Source organism: Eptesicus fuscus, chromosome 14, assembly GCF_027574615.1.
Source record: "Eptesicus fuscus isolate TK198812 chromosome 14, DD_ASM_mEF_20220401, whole genome shotgun sequence".
In the NCBI taxonomy this organism is placed as follows: domain Eukaryota; kingdom Metazoa; phylum Chordata; class Mammalia; order Chiroptera; family Vespertilionidae; genus Eptesicus; species Eptesicus fuscus.
In genome coordinates, this window is record NC_072486.1 from 83,302,280 (window position 1) to 83,316,215 (window position 13,936).

General features: G+C 53.2%; 1 protein-coding gene across 1 annotated transcript in view; it reads right to left on the reverse strand.

Moving 5' to 3' along the window:
• PTPRN2 (protein tyrosine phosphatase receptor type N2) overlaps positions 1 to 13,331 on the reverse strand; it is a 428,035-nt gene extending 414,704 nt beyond the window's left edge. The window contains exons 1-2 of the mRNA XM_054726069.1: positions 13,328 to 13,331; positions 12,994 to 13,044 (exon numbers count right to left, since the gene is read on the reverse strand). Of these exons, the coding sequence (XP_054582044.1) occupies positions 12,994 to 13,044; positions 13,328 to 13,331 (55 nt within the window). The remainder of the gene's footprint in view (positions 1 to 12,993; positions 13,045 to 13,327) is intronic.
• Between the last annotated feature and the right edge of the window lie 605 nt (positions 13,332 to 13,936).

Consider the following 13,936-nt stretch of genomic DNA (forward strand, 5'->3'; position numbering starts at 1 on the left):
GCTCGAACTATGACTTTTTCTCTCTCCTTTGGTCTATCAGTGTTTGCTGTATAGATGCTGGAGTTGTATCTTCAGGGGCATCTGGCTTCTAAGTCCTGTGCTGGTAGCTGACCCTCGTGCTTCATCGGGGTCTTTTTGCTCTGTGTGCGGTGACTGTGCAGCCCTCCTGGGGTCAGTGTGGCCATGGTGTGTCCTTTTGTCCTTTTATTTCTATCTTTCACATCCCAACATTTAAGATGGTCTCTCCTAAGCAATATATAATAAGGTTGCTTTTTAATGGCAATCTTAATTTTCAACTGGAATATTTTGTGCATTTATTTCCTATGTGATTGCTGGTGCACCTACCATCTTATCACTGACTAGAGGCCTGGTGCACGAAATTCGTGCACAGAGGGGGGGGTCTCCCTCAGCCCAGCCTGTACCCTCTCCAATCTGGGACCCAGTGGGATCGGGCCTAAATGGGCAGTCGGACATCCCTCTCACAATCCAGGACTGCTGGCTCCCAACTGCTCGCCTGCCTGCCTTCCTGATTGCCCCTAACCGCTTCTGCCTGCCAGCCTGATCACCCCCTAACCACTCCGCTGCCAGCCTGATTGATGCCTAACTGCTCCCCTGCCAGCCTGTTTGCCCCCAACTTCCCTCCTCTGCCGGCCTAGTCACCCCTAACTGCCCTCCCCTGCAGGGTTGATCACCTCCAACTGCCCTCCCTTGCAGGCCTGGTCCCTCTCAACTGCCCTCCCTTGCAGGCCTGGTGCCTCCCAACTGCCCTCCCCTGCTGGCCATCTTGTGGTGGCCATCTTGTGTCCACATGGGGGCAGGATATTTGACCACATGGGGGCAGCCATCTTGTGTGTTGGAGTGATGTTCAATCTGCATATTACTCTTTTATTAGATAGGATAGAGGCCTGGTGCAGGGGTGGGGGCCAGCTGGTTTGCCCTGAAGGGTGTCCTGGATCAGGATGGGGGTTCCCTTGGGGCATGGGGCAGCCTGAGCAAGGAGCCTGTGGTGGTTTGCAGGCCAGCCATGCCCCCTGGCGACCCAAGCGGAGGCCCTGGTATCTGGAATTTATTTACCTTCTACAAGTGAAACTTCGTAGCGTGGAGCGGAGCCAAGCCTCCTGCTCGCTCCATGGCCGGCAGCCATTTCTGTTTGGGTTAATTCACCTTCTATAATTGAAACTTTGTAGCCTGGAGTGGAGGCCTAGGCCAGCCAGGGCAGGTGGAAAGCTTGACTTCCTCCATTGCTGGGGGCAACCCTGGCCTGCTCTCTCCAGCTCCATGGCTGCCGCCATTTCTATTTGGATTTGTTTACCTTCTATAATTGAAACTTTGTAGCTGGAGTGGAGGCTTAGGCCTGCAAGGGCAGGCAGAAAGCTTGGCTTCCTCCGTTGCCTGGGAAACCTTGCTCTCTGTGGCTGTAGCCATCTTGGTTGGGTTAATTTGCATACCTGCTCCTGATTGGCAGGTGGGTGTGGCTTGTGGGCATGGCTTGGGGTGTGGCAGAGTTAGGGTCAATTTGCATATTACTCTTTTATTAGGTAGGATTTTTATTCCACCTGCTTTATGTCTACTCTTTTTTATTGGTTTTTTTTTTTTAGATAGAGGAGGGGAGAGAGAAACATCGATTTGTTGTTCTACTTATTGATGAATTCATTGATTGCTTCTTGTATATGCCTGATTGGACACTGAACCCATAACTTAGGCATATGGGGATGATGCTCTAACCAACTGAGCCACCCGGCCAGGGCTCCGTCTATTCTTGTCTCTCCTTTGTGGCCTTCTTTTGGAATTGTTATTGGTTTTTTCCTTTGTTAGCTTGCTAGCTCCTCTTTTTGTGGTCACCCCAGTAATTACATCATCTTCCCTGACTTGTTACAGGGCAGCAGCCACCTCATCCCAGGCGGTGTGGCCCTGTGGATGCCGCCTGCGCCAGCAGGTCCGTGTCCCCCCGCCCACCCCGCTCTCCATGCCTCCCGTCTCCTGGCTCCTGTGGTTGTTTCCATCTGTCAGAACAACTGCCCTCGTGTTTCAGGGACACTCTTCTCTTGATGGCATCTGGTGGGTGGGTTTTATTTCACCTTCAGACCTGAACACCCACTTCAGCGAGTGCCATGCCCCAGGCTGAGCCCCCTGCTCCTACACGGCAACGGGAGTGCCTCCTCTGCTTCTGCTCCCCGGTTTCTGGCAAAGGTAACTGGTTTCCAGATCTCTCTCCAGCTCTGGTTGTCACTGATTTCCCTGGGAAGTTCAGAGGGTGGTTCTCTTTTAACAACCCACGATGCTGAACCACACAAAACTGCCAACAGGCAACCTTTCCTACCTACAAAATGGCTGTTTTGTACAATTGTTAAGTCCTGGGTTTGGTGTCTTTCTTCAGTTTTGGAAAGAAATCTTAGGCACTGTTTCTGCACCATGTTCTCCCTATCCGGGGCTACAATCACTGATGCGGGCACTCGCCCCCAGCACCCCGTGCCTCATGAACTCTTCCCTGCAGCTTTGCCAGCTCTGCTGTGACTGCGCGTTGCTTCTGACTGACCCCTTCCAGGTCACTGGCCCTCCCTCTGCCATGTCCAATCTCGGTCCTATCCATCCTGAAACCCTACACCTAGTGATGGTACGGTTTGATTAATTTAATCAAGAGCCCATTTCTCTGGTAAAATTTCTATCTTGTCCTGTATGTCCCAGGACACATTAATCACAGCTCTTACAATGTAAGTGAGACCAGCACCATAGCTGTCTGCAGACACACCTCTAACTATTTTCGTGTCTTGGTCTTGGACGTTCATTCGTGACCACAGAATGCGAACGCCAGGCATTGTGTGTGACGCCGCAGGAGCTCTGGGCTCCAGCCTTCCCCACCTCCTCAGTGAGGCAGCCCATCCAGGCCTGCCCTGCTCGTTCTCATGAGGCCTCTACCTGGGGCTTACCACACACCCAGGATGTAACTCACCGGGACCTCAGCTGAAACCGGGGGGCGGGAGGGGATGCTATGAGCCCCTTCTGAGAGGTTCTCCGAGTCCAGCTCTGTCTCTTCGGCACGGGAGGCTGCCAAGAATGCTCTGCTTTTCCGCACTTCTCCCCACTAGTGTTCAGTCGCACCACGACCAGGCAAGCGCCTTGGGGCAGCCTCGGGGGCTGGGCTCTCTCCCCCACCCCCCGCCCCGTCCACTTCTCTGGGGATGCAGAGAACTCCCCTGCACTCCTGGTGGCTTCCACGTCACACCTGTGACGTGACCCTCAGGTGGAGCACCGCCTTGTATATTCCTCAGTCACTTGGATTTCTTCCAAGTTCCTGTTAAAATGTTTTGCCAATTTTTTCTTGTCTTTTTTAAAATAATTTGTTGGTTATGTGTGTTAAAAATATCTTTTCCCATTCTGCCTCTGGTCTTTTAACATTCTTCTTAGTGTGCTTTTTTTATTAAGAGACTAGAGGCCGGGTGCACAAAATTCATGCATGGGGAGGGGGGGTGTCCCTCAGCCCAGCCTGTACCCTCCCCAACCTGGGAGCCCTTGGGGGATGTCCAACCCTGGTTTATGCCCCATCCCACAACCAGCAGTCGGACATCCCTCTCACAATCCGGGACTGCTAGATTCTAACCGCTCGCCTGCCTGCCTGCCTGATTGACCCTAACTGCTCCCCTGCCAGCCTGAGTGGCACCTAACTGCTCCCCTGCCTGCCTGATCACCCCCAACTGCCCTCCCCTGCCAGCCCGATCACCCCCAACTGCCCTCCCCTGCAGGCCTGGTCACCCCCAGATGCCCTCCCCTGCAGGCCAATTGCCCCCAACTGCCCTCCCCTGCTGCCGGGTTGCCCCCAACTGCCCTCCCCTGCTGACCCAATCACCCCACAACTGCCCTCCCCTGCTGGCCTGGTCGCCCACAACTGACCTCCCCTGTCGGCCTGATCGCCCACAACTTCCCTCCCCTGTCGGCCTGATTGCCCACAACTGCCCTCCCCTGCTGGCCATCTTGTGGTGACCATCTTGTGATGGCCATATTGTGGCAGCCATCTTGTGACGGCCATCTTGTGACAACATTGCGTGATGCCACTTAGGCCGCTATTATATAGGATGGTCTTGATTTTAACAGAGATGATGAAATTATCAATCTTTTCTTTTGTGATTAGTTTTTTTTATGTCCTGTTTCAAAATCTTTGTCTACTCTGAGGTCATGAAAAAGTTATATTCTGCTCTAAAAATATTTAGTTTTTCTTTACTTTTTAAAATTTTTATTTATTGATTAGAGAGAAAGAGAAACATTGATTTGATGATCCACTTATTTATTAATTAACTAGAGGCCCGATGCATGAATTCATGCACCAGTGGAGTCCCTTGGCCTGCAGGATCGGGCCAAAATCGGCTCTCCGACATCCCCTGAGGGGTCCCATATTGTGAGAGGGTACAGGCCAGGACGAGGGACCCCACCAGGCCAGGGAGGGATGTGGGAGGTTGGCCAGCTGGGGAGGGACTGCGGGAGGGCTCCAGGGCATGTCTGGCCCATCTTACTCTGTCCCAATTGGCAAGACCCCAAGCTAATCTACTGGTCAGAACATCTGCCCCCTGGTGATCAGTGCATGTCATAGCAAGCGGTTGAGTGGCCTTAGCATATCATTAGCATATTATGCCTTGATTGGTTGAATGACCAACCAGATGACTGGACACTTAGCATATTAGGCTTTTATTATGTAGGACTAGAGGCCCAGTGCACAAAATTCATGCACTGGGGGGTGTCCCTCAGCTCAACCTGCCCCCTCTCCAATCTGGGACCCCCTCGGGGGATGTCCCACAGGCATTGGGCCTAAACAGGCAGTCGGACATCCCTTTCACAATCCAGGACTGCTGGCTCCCAACTGCTCGCCTGCCTGCCTGATTGCCCCTAACTGCTTCTGCCTGCAGCCTGATCACCCCCTAACCACTCCACTGCCAGCCTGATTGATGCCTAACTGCTCCCCTGCCGGCCCGATCATCCCCAACTGCCCTCCCCTGACAGCCCGGTCACCCCCAAATGCCCTCCCCTGCATATTCCCTCTTTATTAGATAGGGTTTTTTCTTTAACGTATTGGACAGCCCTAACTGGTTTGGCTCAGTGGATGGAGTGTCGGCCTGCAGAATCAAGGGTCCCAGGTTCGGATTCCAGTCAAGGGCATGTACCTTGGTTGGGGGCACATACCCAGTGGGGAGTGTGCAGGAGGCAGCTGATCAATGTTTCTCTCTCATAGATGTTTCTAGCTCTCTATCTCTTTCCCTTCCTCTCTGTAAAAAATTAATAAAATATATTTTTTTAAAACATATTGGACAGTGTACCTGCCATGATCTTGACAAACCAGTAAAAATGTAAACCCAAACTGAAAGTGTCATAAAATAAACTCCTTAAATGGGAATTTCATGAGACCTTGGAAAGGTGATATCATGTGGTTGTTTCTTCCTTTTTTCTTTCTTTCTTTTTCTTGATGTTTCATCTTTTGTCCTTTCTTTTCTCCTTTTATTCCTTTTCTGTCCTCTCTTTCTCTTAACTTTTCCGTTGGTAGAATCGTCAGTACTTGAATCTGTCTCACTTCCAGAAGACGAAGAAGAGGGAAACACACCGTCATCTGAAGAAAAAGATGATCTATGTTGGGATCGGTGGTGTTTCTGGTTTTGCTCTTTTCCCAGTTTGTTTGTCATTTCTGCCGGCCCCGGCATCTTCAGGACTTGTGCGTGGGCACTTCTTATTCATGTCTACAAAACCTCCCTGCCTTGGTGAAAACTGTAGGGGAAAAGGCCTTCCTGGGTGGGCTCAAGCCCTGCCCAAGGTGCTGAGGAACCAGGGTGGGGAGCACTCTGCACCGTCGCTGCAAGAGCCAACCTCCGGACCTCGGGGTACTCTCCAGTAATGTAACTGCAATGTCCCCGTTTGCCTTCAGAAATTAGTTGTAAGTCACTTCCGATGTGAAACCCTACCTCAGACATTTCCTTTGTGGTTTGTAAAGATTTTAAACAAAACCCATTTACCTCCCTAACCTGGTCAGAAGTTTCTACCCAATGGGAGAGGTTTGCTGGGCAGCGTCGCCCAGATACCTCCCCCTCTCCAATCACTGGGCTGGGGGCAAGGGAAGTTCCAAGGCGGACTCCCCTAGGCTGCCAGTGGGGCAGGATCACTCGCCCAGGTCGCGGGAGCTTCTGAGGCTGAGACCCTGAGGCTATAGGTGTGTGTGTGGGGGGATCACTCCATGGGGGCGTAGGCGCTTTTGAGGCTGAGACCCCAGGCTCCCGCTGGGAGGGGATCGCTCCGTGGGGGGTACGGGTGCCTCCAGGCTGAGACCCCAGGCTGCTGCTGGGAGGGGATCGCTCCATGGGGGGTACAGGCGCCTCCCAGGCTGAGACCCCAGGCTCCCGCTGGGAGGGGATTGCTCCGTGGGGGGTGCGGGCGCCTCCCAGGCTAAGACCCGAGTCTGCAGGTGTGTGTGTGGGATCACTCTGTGGGGAGTGAATTTGTTTTTGGGTCAGGATGGCCTCTGGGCAGCATTCTGCCAGGCCGATTACACTGCTGGCTCTCAGCGGCAGCCCTCCCTGGGACTGGGGGACTCCGGCGGGGCTGAGAGGACTGGGCGCCGCCATCTTGTGGCTATGGGCACCACCATTTTGTCACGGAGTGATGGTTAATTTGCATATTACTCTTTTATTAGATAGGTTTGGTTGATTCTTATATGTGCTCTGATCAGAGATTGAACCCACAACCACTGGAATGACAACTGAGCCACCTGGGGAGGGCTACAGTTTTGCCTTTCAAACATATAGTTGCTTCTTCTGAAAGAAATTAGATCTAATTTCATGTTTTTCTAATATGGATCTCAGCTGTTCTTCATCTTCAAATTTTTTCTTTTTTTTTTTAATCTTCAAATTTTCATCCAAAATGGTTTGAGATCTTTCTCTATCAGCACATGTACAGTTCCATCTTGAAGAAGAACCATAATTTAAAGAATATTTAGAATGTTCATGTTTTTGTCTATTCCAATGTTTCAAAGAATCATTTTACATTTGATTCTTTACACATATGCTTAAGCATATTCATCATATAATTTCATACAAGTGGACATGGTGAGTTAAAAGTATGCACTTTAAATTTTCTTAGATATTGGGTTTTCTTGTCTTGCTTAAAAACATTAATTTCCTCTCAAAATTATTAGAATGCTCTCCCCAAGTTTTCTAGTACTTATAAAATCCCATAAAAGCCACCTGGATTTTATTTTGGGGTAAGGAGCTTGGGAGGATCTAGCTATATATTTTCTCAATGTCTGGTCAGTTGTCCCCAAATCATTACTGAATAATATATTTTCCCCACTGACTTAAAATATCATCATTATCATATACTAAAATCCCATATGCATTTGGGTCTATTTCTAGACATTCCATTCCATTCTTTTCCTTCTATCTGTTTTGCGATCACAGCGCTCAGGTTTAAACATTCCATCTCATAAAACACTGCAGCCGAGTGGCCAGTCCACCTGCACGTGTCTCCGGTTCATACTCTCCTACTCAGCCTCGTGGCTATTTCTCAGCATGCACTTTAAAGCTAGTTTGCTTAATTTCAAAACAATAATTAATGTTTCATTGTGATTGTTTAGACATAAAGGTTAATTCAGAGGGAACTGATGTTTTTACAATATTGACCCTGCTACCAGAAACCATCTTCCCAGCTGCCCAGCTGCCCTCGTGTCTGCACGGGGAGCTGTGTGCCTCCTCGTCCTCTCCTCCAGCCTCTCGGCTGCGGTCACAGCGTTCTTCCTGAGCAGCTCCTTGCAGTGTTGGCTTAGTTGGGGCAGCTGCGATAAATTCTTTCTATCTTTGATGGCCTGAACATGTCGTTATTTCCATTTCCTGTTGGAAAGATACTTCCTCTGGGTATAGAATGATAGGTTGACAGTGATTGTCTTTCAGTTCTTTAAAGTTTAAATTCCATGATCTTCTAGCTGCCTCTAATCCTGTTGAAGTTGTCTGTCAACTGCACAAGGAACCATGCCCAAAAGCCATGGGTTTAAAACCACAGCTGGGTGCTCTTTCTTGCTGCCTGTGAGCAGGCCGGCGCCCGTGGCTCTCCTCCTCCTGTGGGCCCGTGGGCTGGCTCCTGTCTGCATGACAGTGTCAGAGGAGCAGGGATGGTCTCAGTTTCGGGGCCAGCACCTCGGTATTAATCCCAATTGCTCCACCCTCATCCCACTGCCACGGTGCAGCAGACGGCAGGTCCCAGTCAGGGCTGGGAGGGGCTCGTGCACAGCAGGGCTGCTCCTGTGCAGTCTCGCCTGCAGGCTCAGTGCCGTCTTTGCTCTGACCCCTTGAGGCTTCTTAAATTTGTATTTTCAACCATTTCACCATCCTGTTCCCAAGTCCCAGGTGAATGCACTTCTTCTTGGGATCCATGGTGCTTCCTGAGTTTTGCTTGATGTCATTCATACATTTTGGAAACTCTTCAACAGTGCTCCTGCCCACCCCTCTCCTCCCATGTGGACTCCGATCACAGTGTGCCATCTCCAAACCAGGCCCACGCGTCCCTCCCTCTCCGTACACCTCCCATCATGCTTTTCTCTCTGCAGCTGGCCTCTGGCCTCCTTCACACTCTAATCCCACTCCCACGGTCTGATCTGCTGCTAACCCACCGGCTGCCATTCCCAAATTCAGTTCATGTGCTTTTCAGAACTGGAATCCCCACATGGTTCTTTCCTATAGACTCTACTTCTCTGAAACTCTCCATGTCCCGGCCATCGTTCTGAATATATCGACCACCTTTCAGTTCAAAGTCTCTGACTTCAATCCCGGCACCGCGCCAGCACCTGTCTCTACTGCCTGCCTTTTGTTTCTTGGTTCTGCCACCCCATCCTTTCCTCCCGACGAAATAGGTCTTACAAGGAGCCGGTCTAGAATGCAACCAGAATTGTGTGGCTCAAGTGAAATAAAGCATATGAATCTCCCATAAATTGTAAAAGAGCAAAGGTATCAGCAATAATTGGTAGCATTTTCATAGTCTTCCTGTGTCTTGGGCTAATATCTTTAATAACAAACACAGAATGCTGCCACTCAGTTAGGCTGAGGTTGTTTCCCTGAGACCGTTCTGCATGGCAATCTGCAGTTTCTTAAATGGCAAATTAGTCATTTGCATCTCCACAGAGAAATATCATTTATGCTAATGATGTTCTTGCTAACAAACCACAGAAACAATGAGGCTGAATCCCGCACACACACCGTTGTTTGCTGCACAAGCACAGCTGGAGTTTGGTGCAGATGCCATGGCCTGTCTGGGTGGGAAGCTGTGAGCGGTCAGCTGCCCGCGGCTCTCAGCCGGGATCACACAGCAGAGCCACTGCGAGGGGCTTTGAAAGAGAAGGAAGGAAGGAAGCGGAAGGAGGCTGGGGCCTGGCTCACACCCCTGCCCTGAGACTCTGATTCGACGCAGTCAGGCAGCACCTGGCACAGATACCAGTCTTTCCAATGGGCAGCCATGGTCGGCAACCACGCATGTGGCCACACTCCTCACTTACAGGCGGGAAATCTGGCACCTTCCATGGAGAAGTGACTGGAGCAGAAGTCAAGGAAACATCCGATGGCAGAGCCCAGACCAGCCCCCACTTTCCTGACTCCCAAACCAATAGATTTGTACCACAGAGTTCATCGCCACATGCGTGCACACATGTGCGCGCGCACACACACACACACACACACACACACACACACACACACACCAGATCAATCAATGACATCAAGCTTTCAAATTAAGAAACTGAAAACAATCCACAATGAAGAGACCAAAAAATGTTAAAGTTTGGGTCCAGTTGTTCTGTTTGTGACTCTTTTAACGAGTGAAGAACCCAAACAGTGTCGACGCGCTCCACCTGTGGCGGCGGAGCCCGCAGCCCCTGACCCCAACCCGACTGGGCCCGTAGGAGGCGCGTGGCTCAGGGGTTAAGTCCAAAGACCAGCCTGGGCCAATCAGATGGCCAGGTGGAGCCAGTGATGGGCACTAGACACAGGAGACGGGCAACTGGCCCGCCCGGCCCGCCACCTGCCGGAGAGCATTTCTGTTCCCTGAAACAGGTCAGGCAAAGCCCTGCCAGGTCCTCAGCGCGGACGGAGCGCCCAGGTGCGCCGCCTGCGGGGAGCCTGCATGGAGCGTCTGTCCCGCCACCACAGCAGGCCTGGCGTGCTGCCCGTACAGAGCTACTGCCTCCCTGTCGCTGAGCCGGGCTGTGGGCCCGCGCACCGTGACGGGGAGGAGGCTCGACCCGGAGCCACCCGAGCAGAAGTGCGCACCTGCCCACCGGACGACCGGGCTCTGACCTGCTGAGTGCTCACGGGGCTGTGCTCCTCTCGCTGTTCATTCACGGCGACACTCACAGTCCCTCCAGCACCACCACTTACAAAGCCAGGGAGCCACACTCCGGTCGTATCCACGACGCCCGCGTGGCACAGGGCTCCGTGTCCCAGGCCCCAGAAGACGCAAAGGCAGTCCTCAGCCTTTTAACGCGTCGTCAGTGCCAGCCCAGAGGCGGGCAGGATCAGTCTGTCTCCACGGACATTCAGGGCCCAGAGCCGCTCAGAGGGAGGGCACACCCTGCGAATGGCTGAGTCTGGGCACATTGCTCCTGACTCAGGGCCACTGCCCTGTGTGCCCGTGATGCAAACTCCGCCCCCCCCCAACCCCGGGGGCCGGGAAGTGCGACAGGTGATCCGACCACAGAGCCCAAGATGCAGTAACAGGAGCCAAGGACACGCCAAGCCTGTGCCCTGCAGTGAGGCCGCTGCACGGTTTGCGCTGAGGCCCGCGTAGTCTCAGATTTTCTTTCTCGGTACGAAGTCGCCCCTCTGTATCCCTGGCTTCCGATCCAGATGATCGGAAACAGTATTTTCTTTTTTTTTAATCCTCACCCCAGGGTATTTTTTCCATTTATTTTTAGAGAGAATGGAGGGGAGGGGATGAGAGAGAGAGAGAAGCATTGATGTGAGAGACACGTTGATTGGGGCCGGAGATCAAACCTACAACCCAGGTGCATGCCTTTGACTAGAAATCAAACCTAAAACACTTCAGTGCATGGGCTGGTGCTCTAACCACTGAGCACACCCGCCAGTGTGGGAAACAGTGTTTTCCGCCTGCAGGTGGAATGCTGGGAGTCGTGGGTGCAGAGCCGGTTGTGTGTTGCCCCATTTTATATCAGGGCCTTGAGCCTCCTGGGATTTGGATTCCACAGGGCCCAGAGCCAATCCCCACAGACACTGGACTCCATCCCACGCAACCATTTTCATTTCATTTGTTGATAAGGTCTGTTGGGCTTTGCAAAGCACATATGAAGTTAATAAAATTATATATTTCTACCTACATCCCAAGAAAAGAACAGAGCACAGAGAGAAAGGAACCCAGTGTCTGATCACAGAACATTCTGGACTCCATGCCTTGGCCACCACCACGCTCTGCCCGCCCACTGGCAGGCTGCACGCTTCACAGTGGCAACACGGACCCAGGCTGCACTGTTGTTCCCCAGCTACTCGGCCAGCACCGGCTCTGCGCATGCTGAGGAATAAACTGCAAACAGCGGTTAAGAAACCGGCTCTGTGCATGCTGAGGAATAAACTGCAAACAGCGGTTAAGAAACAGTGGAAGGCCAATGGACTTTGCTATTCAGCCGATCTGCTGTGATTGCAAGGATCGAGGTGATTTCCTGACCTGATCATCTTTACATTGTTTTTTTTTTTTTTTTAAATACATTTTTATTGATCTCAGAAAGGAAGGGAGAGAGAGAGAGAGAGAAAAACATGGATGATGAGAATCACGGATCGGCTGCCTCCTGCACACCCCCTACTGGAATCGAGCCCACAACCCGGGCATGTGCCCTTGACCGGGAATCGAACCCGGGACCCTTCAGTCCGCAGGCCGACGCTCTATCCACCGAGCCAAACCGGCCAGGGCCATCTTTACATTGTTTACCAGACTTTACCTTTGATCTTCCTGTATGCATTGATAAAGGGAAAGTGTGTATTCAAGTGAATAAAAGGCGGACCAGGCCAGAAGTCGGGGAGTCTCCTCAAGAAAGTGGCTCCACCTGGCCCTGCATGCCTTCTAAATTCATATTTCTTGTCCAGCATTTTCATTCGTGTTTCAGCCCCTCCTTCAGATCCTGAACCCCACTGCGAAGGTGGCGGCATCAGGGGCCTCTGAGAATCAGCTGTACCCATGGCCCCAGGTTTTCCCCAAGAACCAGGATGGGACCCAGGGGCACGAGCAAGATCCCGGCAGTGACAACGTCCACCATCCCCAAGACACGCACCATAAACTAAGGACAGAGCAGGCGGGAGGAGCGGGAAGAGAACCCGAGCCCGGGGCCTCCCAGGGCCGGTCCCGGGGACAAACCCGTTTGACTTCAGGGAACGCTGCCTGGCCTGGGCACTTTGTGTGTGTCCTGGCCCCTCCCCTTAGCAGTTGAAGGGCGGCCATCAAGTTCCCATGGCTCCTGTGGCCCAGGAACTCGGCTTTCCTCCTCTGAGAGGCGAGTCCTGAGCTCACCTCCTGGACTCACAGGGCAGGAGCCAGCTGCGGGGACTCCTGCCCGGTATTTCAGGCCCCACCTTTGCGCCGTCCCTGACAGCACAGAGTACCCACATTCTCTTCTCCTCCTACAAGAGGAAGTGGAGCCTCCCTGCTGGCCGAGCAAACGAGTGGCGGGCGGGTCAGGGGACCGAGTAGGGCCAGGGCGTGCCGGCGGGCAGTTCCGGCCGGTCACTGTCAGGCTCCGGAGGCACCACCCATCGTCGAGAATCGCCTTAAACACTCGGACACAGACACACACGAGCACATGAGGAGCGCGCTCCATTCCGACCAGCCCTCTGCTTCCTCCCTCAGCCACGTGTGCAGAGGCCTCGCTCACGGCTCTTTGGGCATCAAGCGAAGTGCACCTGCCCCGACCCTCACGCCGCGGGCCCTCCGAGCGGCCTGGGCTTGTAGATGGAAGGCCCGCCCATGCCTCCCACTCACCGTGGACACAGGTCTCCCACCGTCTGCAGAGGCCGTCTTCCAGCGAGCACCCTGGAGGGACAGAAAACAGCGGGTCAGGCCTTGGGAGCAGCTGTGCGAGCTGGCCTCCGCTCCCCGCATCCGCAGGTCATCTGGAAGCCAGAGCGGCTGGGCCCCCGTGGGTGCGAGGCCCACGCACACATCCCGTCCCTCCAGACGTCTGCCCGGGACCCACCAGGTGACAGCTGGGGGCATGAGGCACACCATCTCCACAGACACCTCCTTGGCGGAGCTGCCCGGGCCAGGCCCACGGGGCTCTGTGGGCACCGTCACGCACAGGCCCTTCCATGCCCACCCATGGCGTGCACGCCTGACGCAGACACGCCTGCCTTGTTCCAAGCACAGAAAGAGGAGGCAGAGGGAACACGTGTGCAGAGAAGGAGAGACAGCCAGACCGACAGGTGCAGGTCCACCAGGGACCACTGTGCAGGGCCACCCGTCAGAGGAGACAGACATCCGTCCTGTGCTCCAGTCCAGCGGTCGCCAACCGGTGGTCCCTGAGGTCCAGAAAGGTTGGCGACTGCTGCCCTAGTCCTCTCCCCGACACCATTCACCCCCGCCCTCTCCACCTCTGTAAGTATTCCTCTCTTTCCCGCTCCAGCGCGGCTAGAGAGCCGTCCGGTTCCTGCGTAGGGGTGGCTGGGGGTTGAGAAAATGAAAGAAAGAGACAGACACAGGGATAGAAGGAAGAAGCTGGGGCCGGGTGGGACAACTGCCCTCTGATGGAGAGACAGTGACCCAGAGCCGACACAGTGCGTTTATTGTACACAGTCTGATTAAAACAAGGGTGGATTAACATGTATACAAAGGTTCTTGTTTTGGCAGCACTTGCTGCACCTCCCACAGCCCATTAGCTACTTGGGACTTGTTTGTGGCGAGGCTTGACCCTAGAGCCGCTCCTACA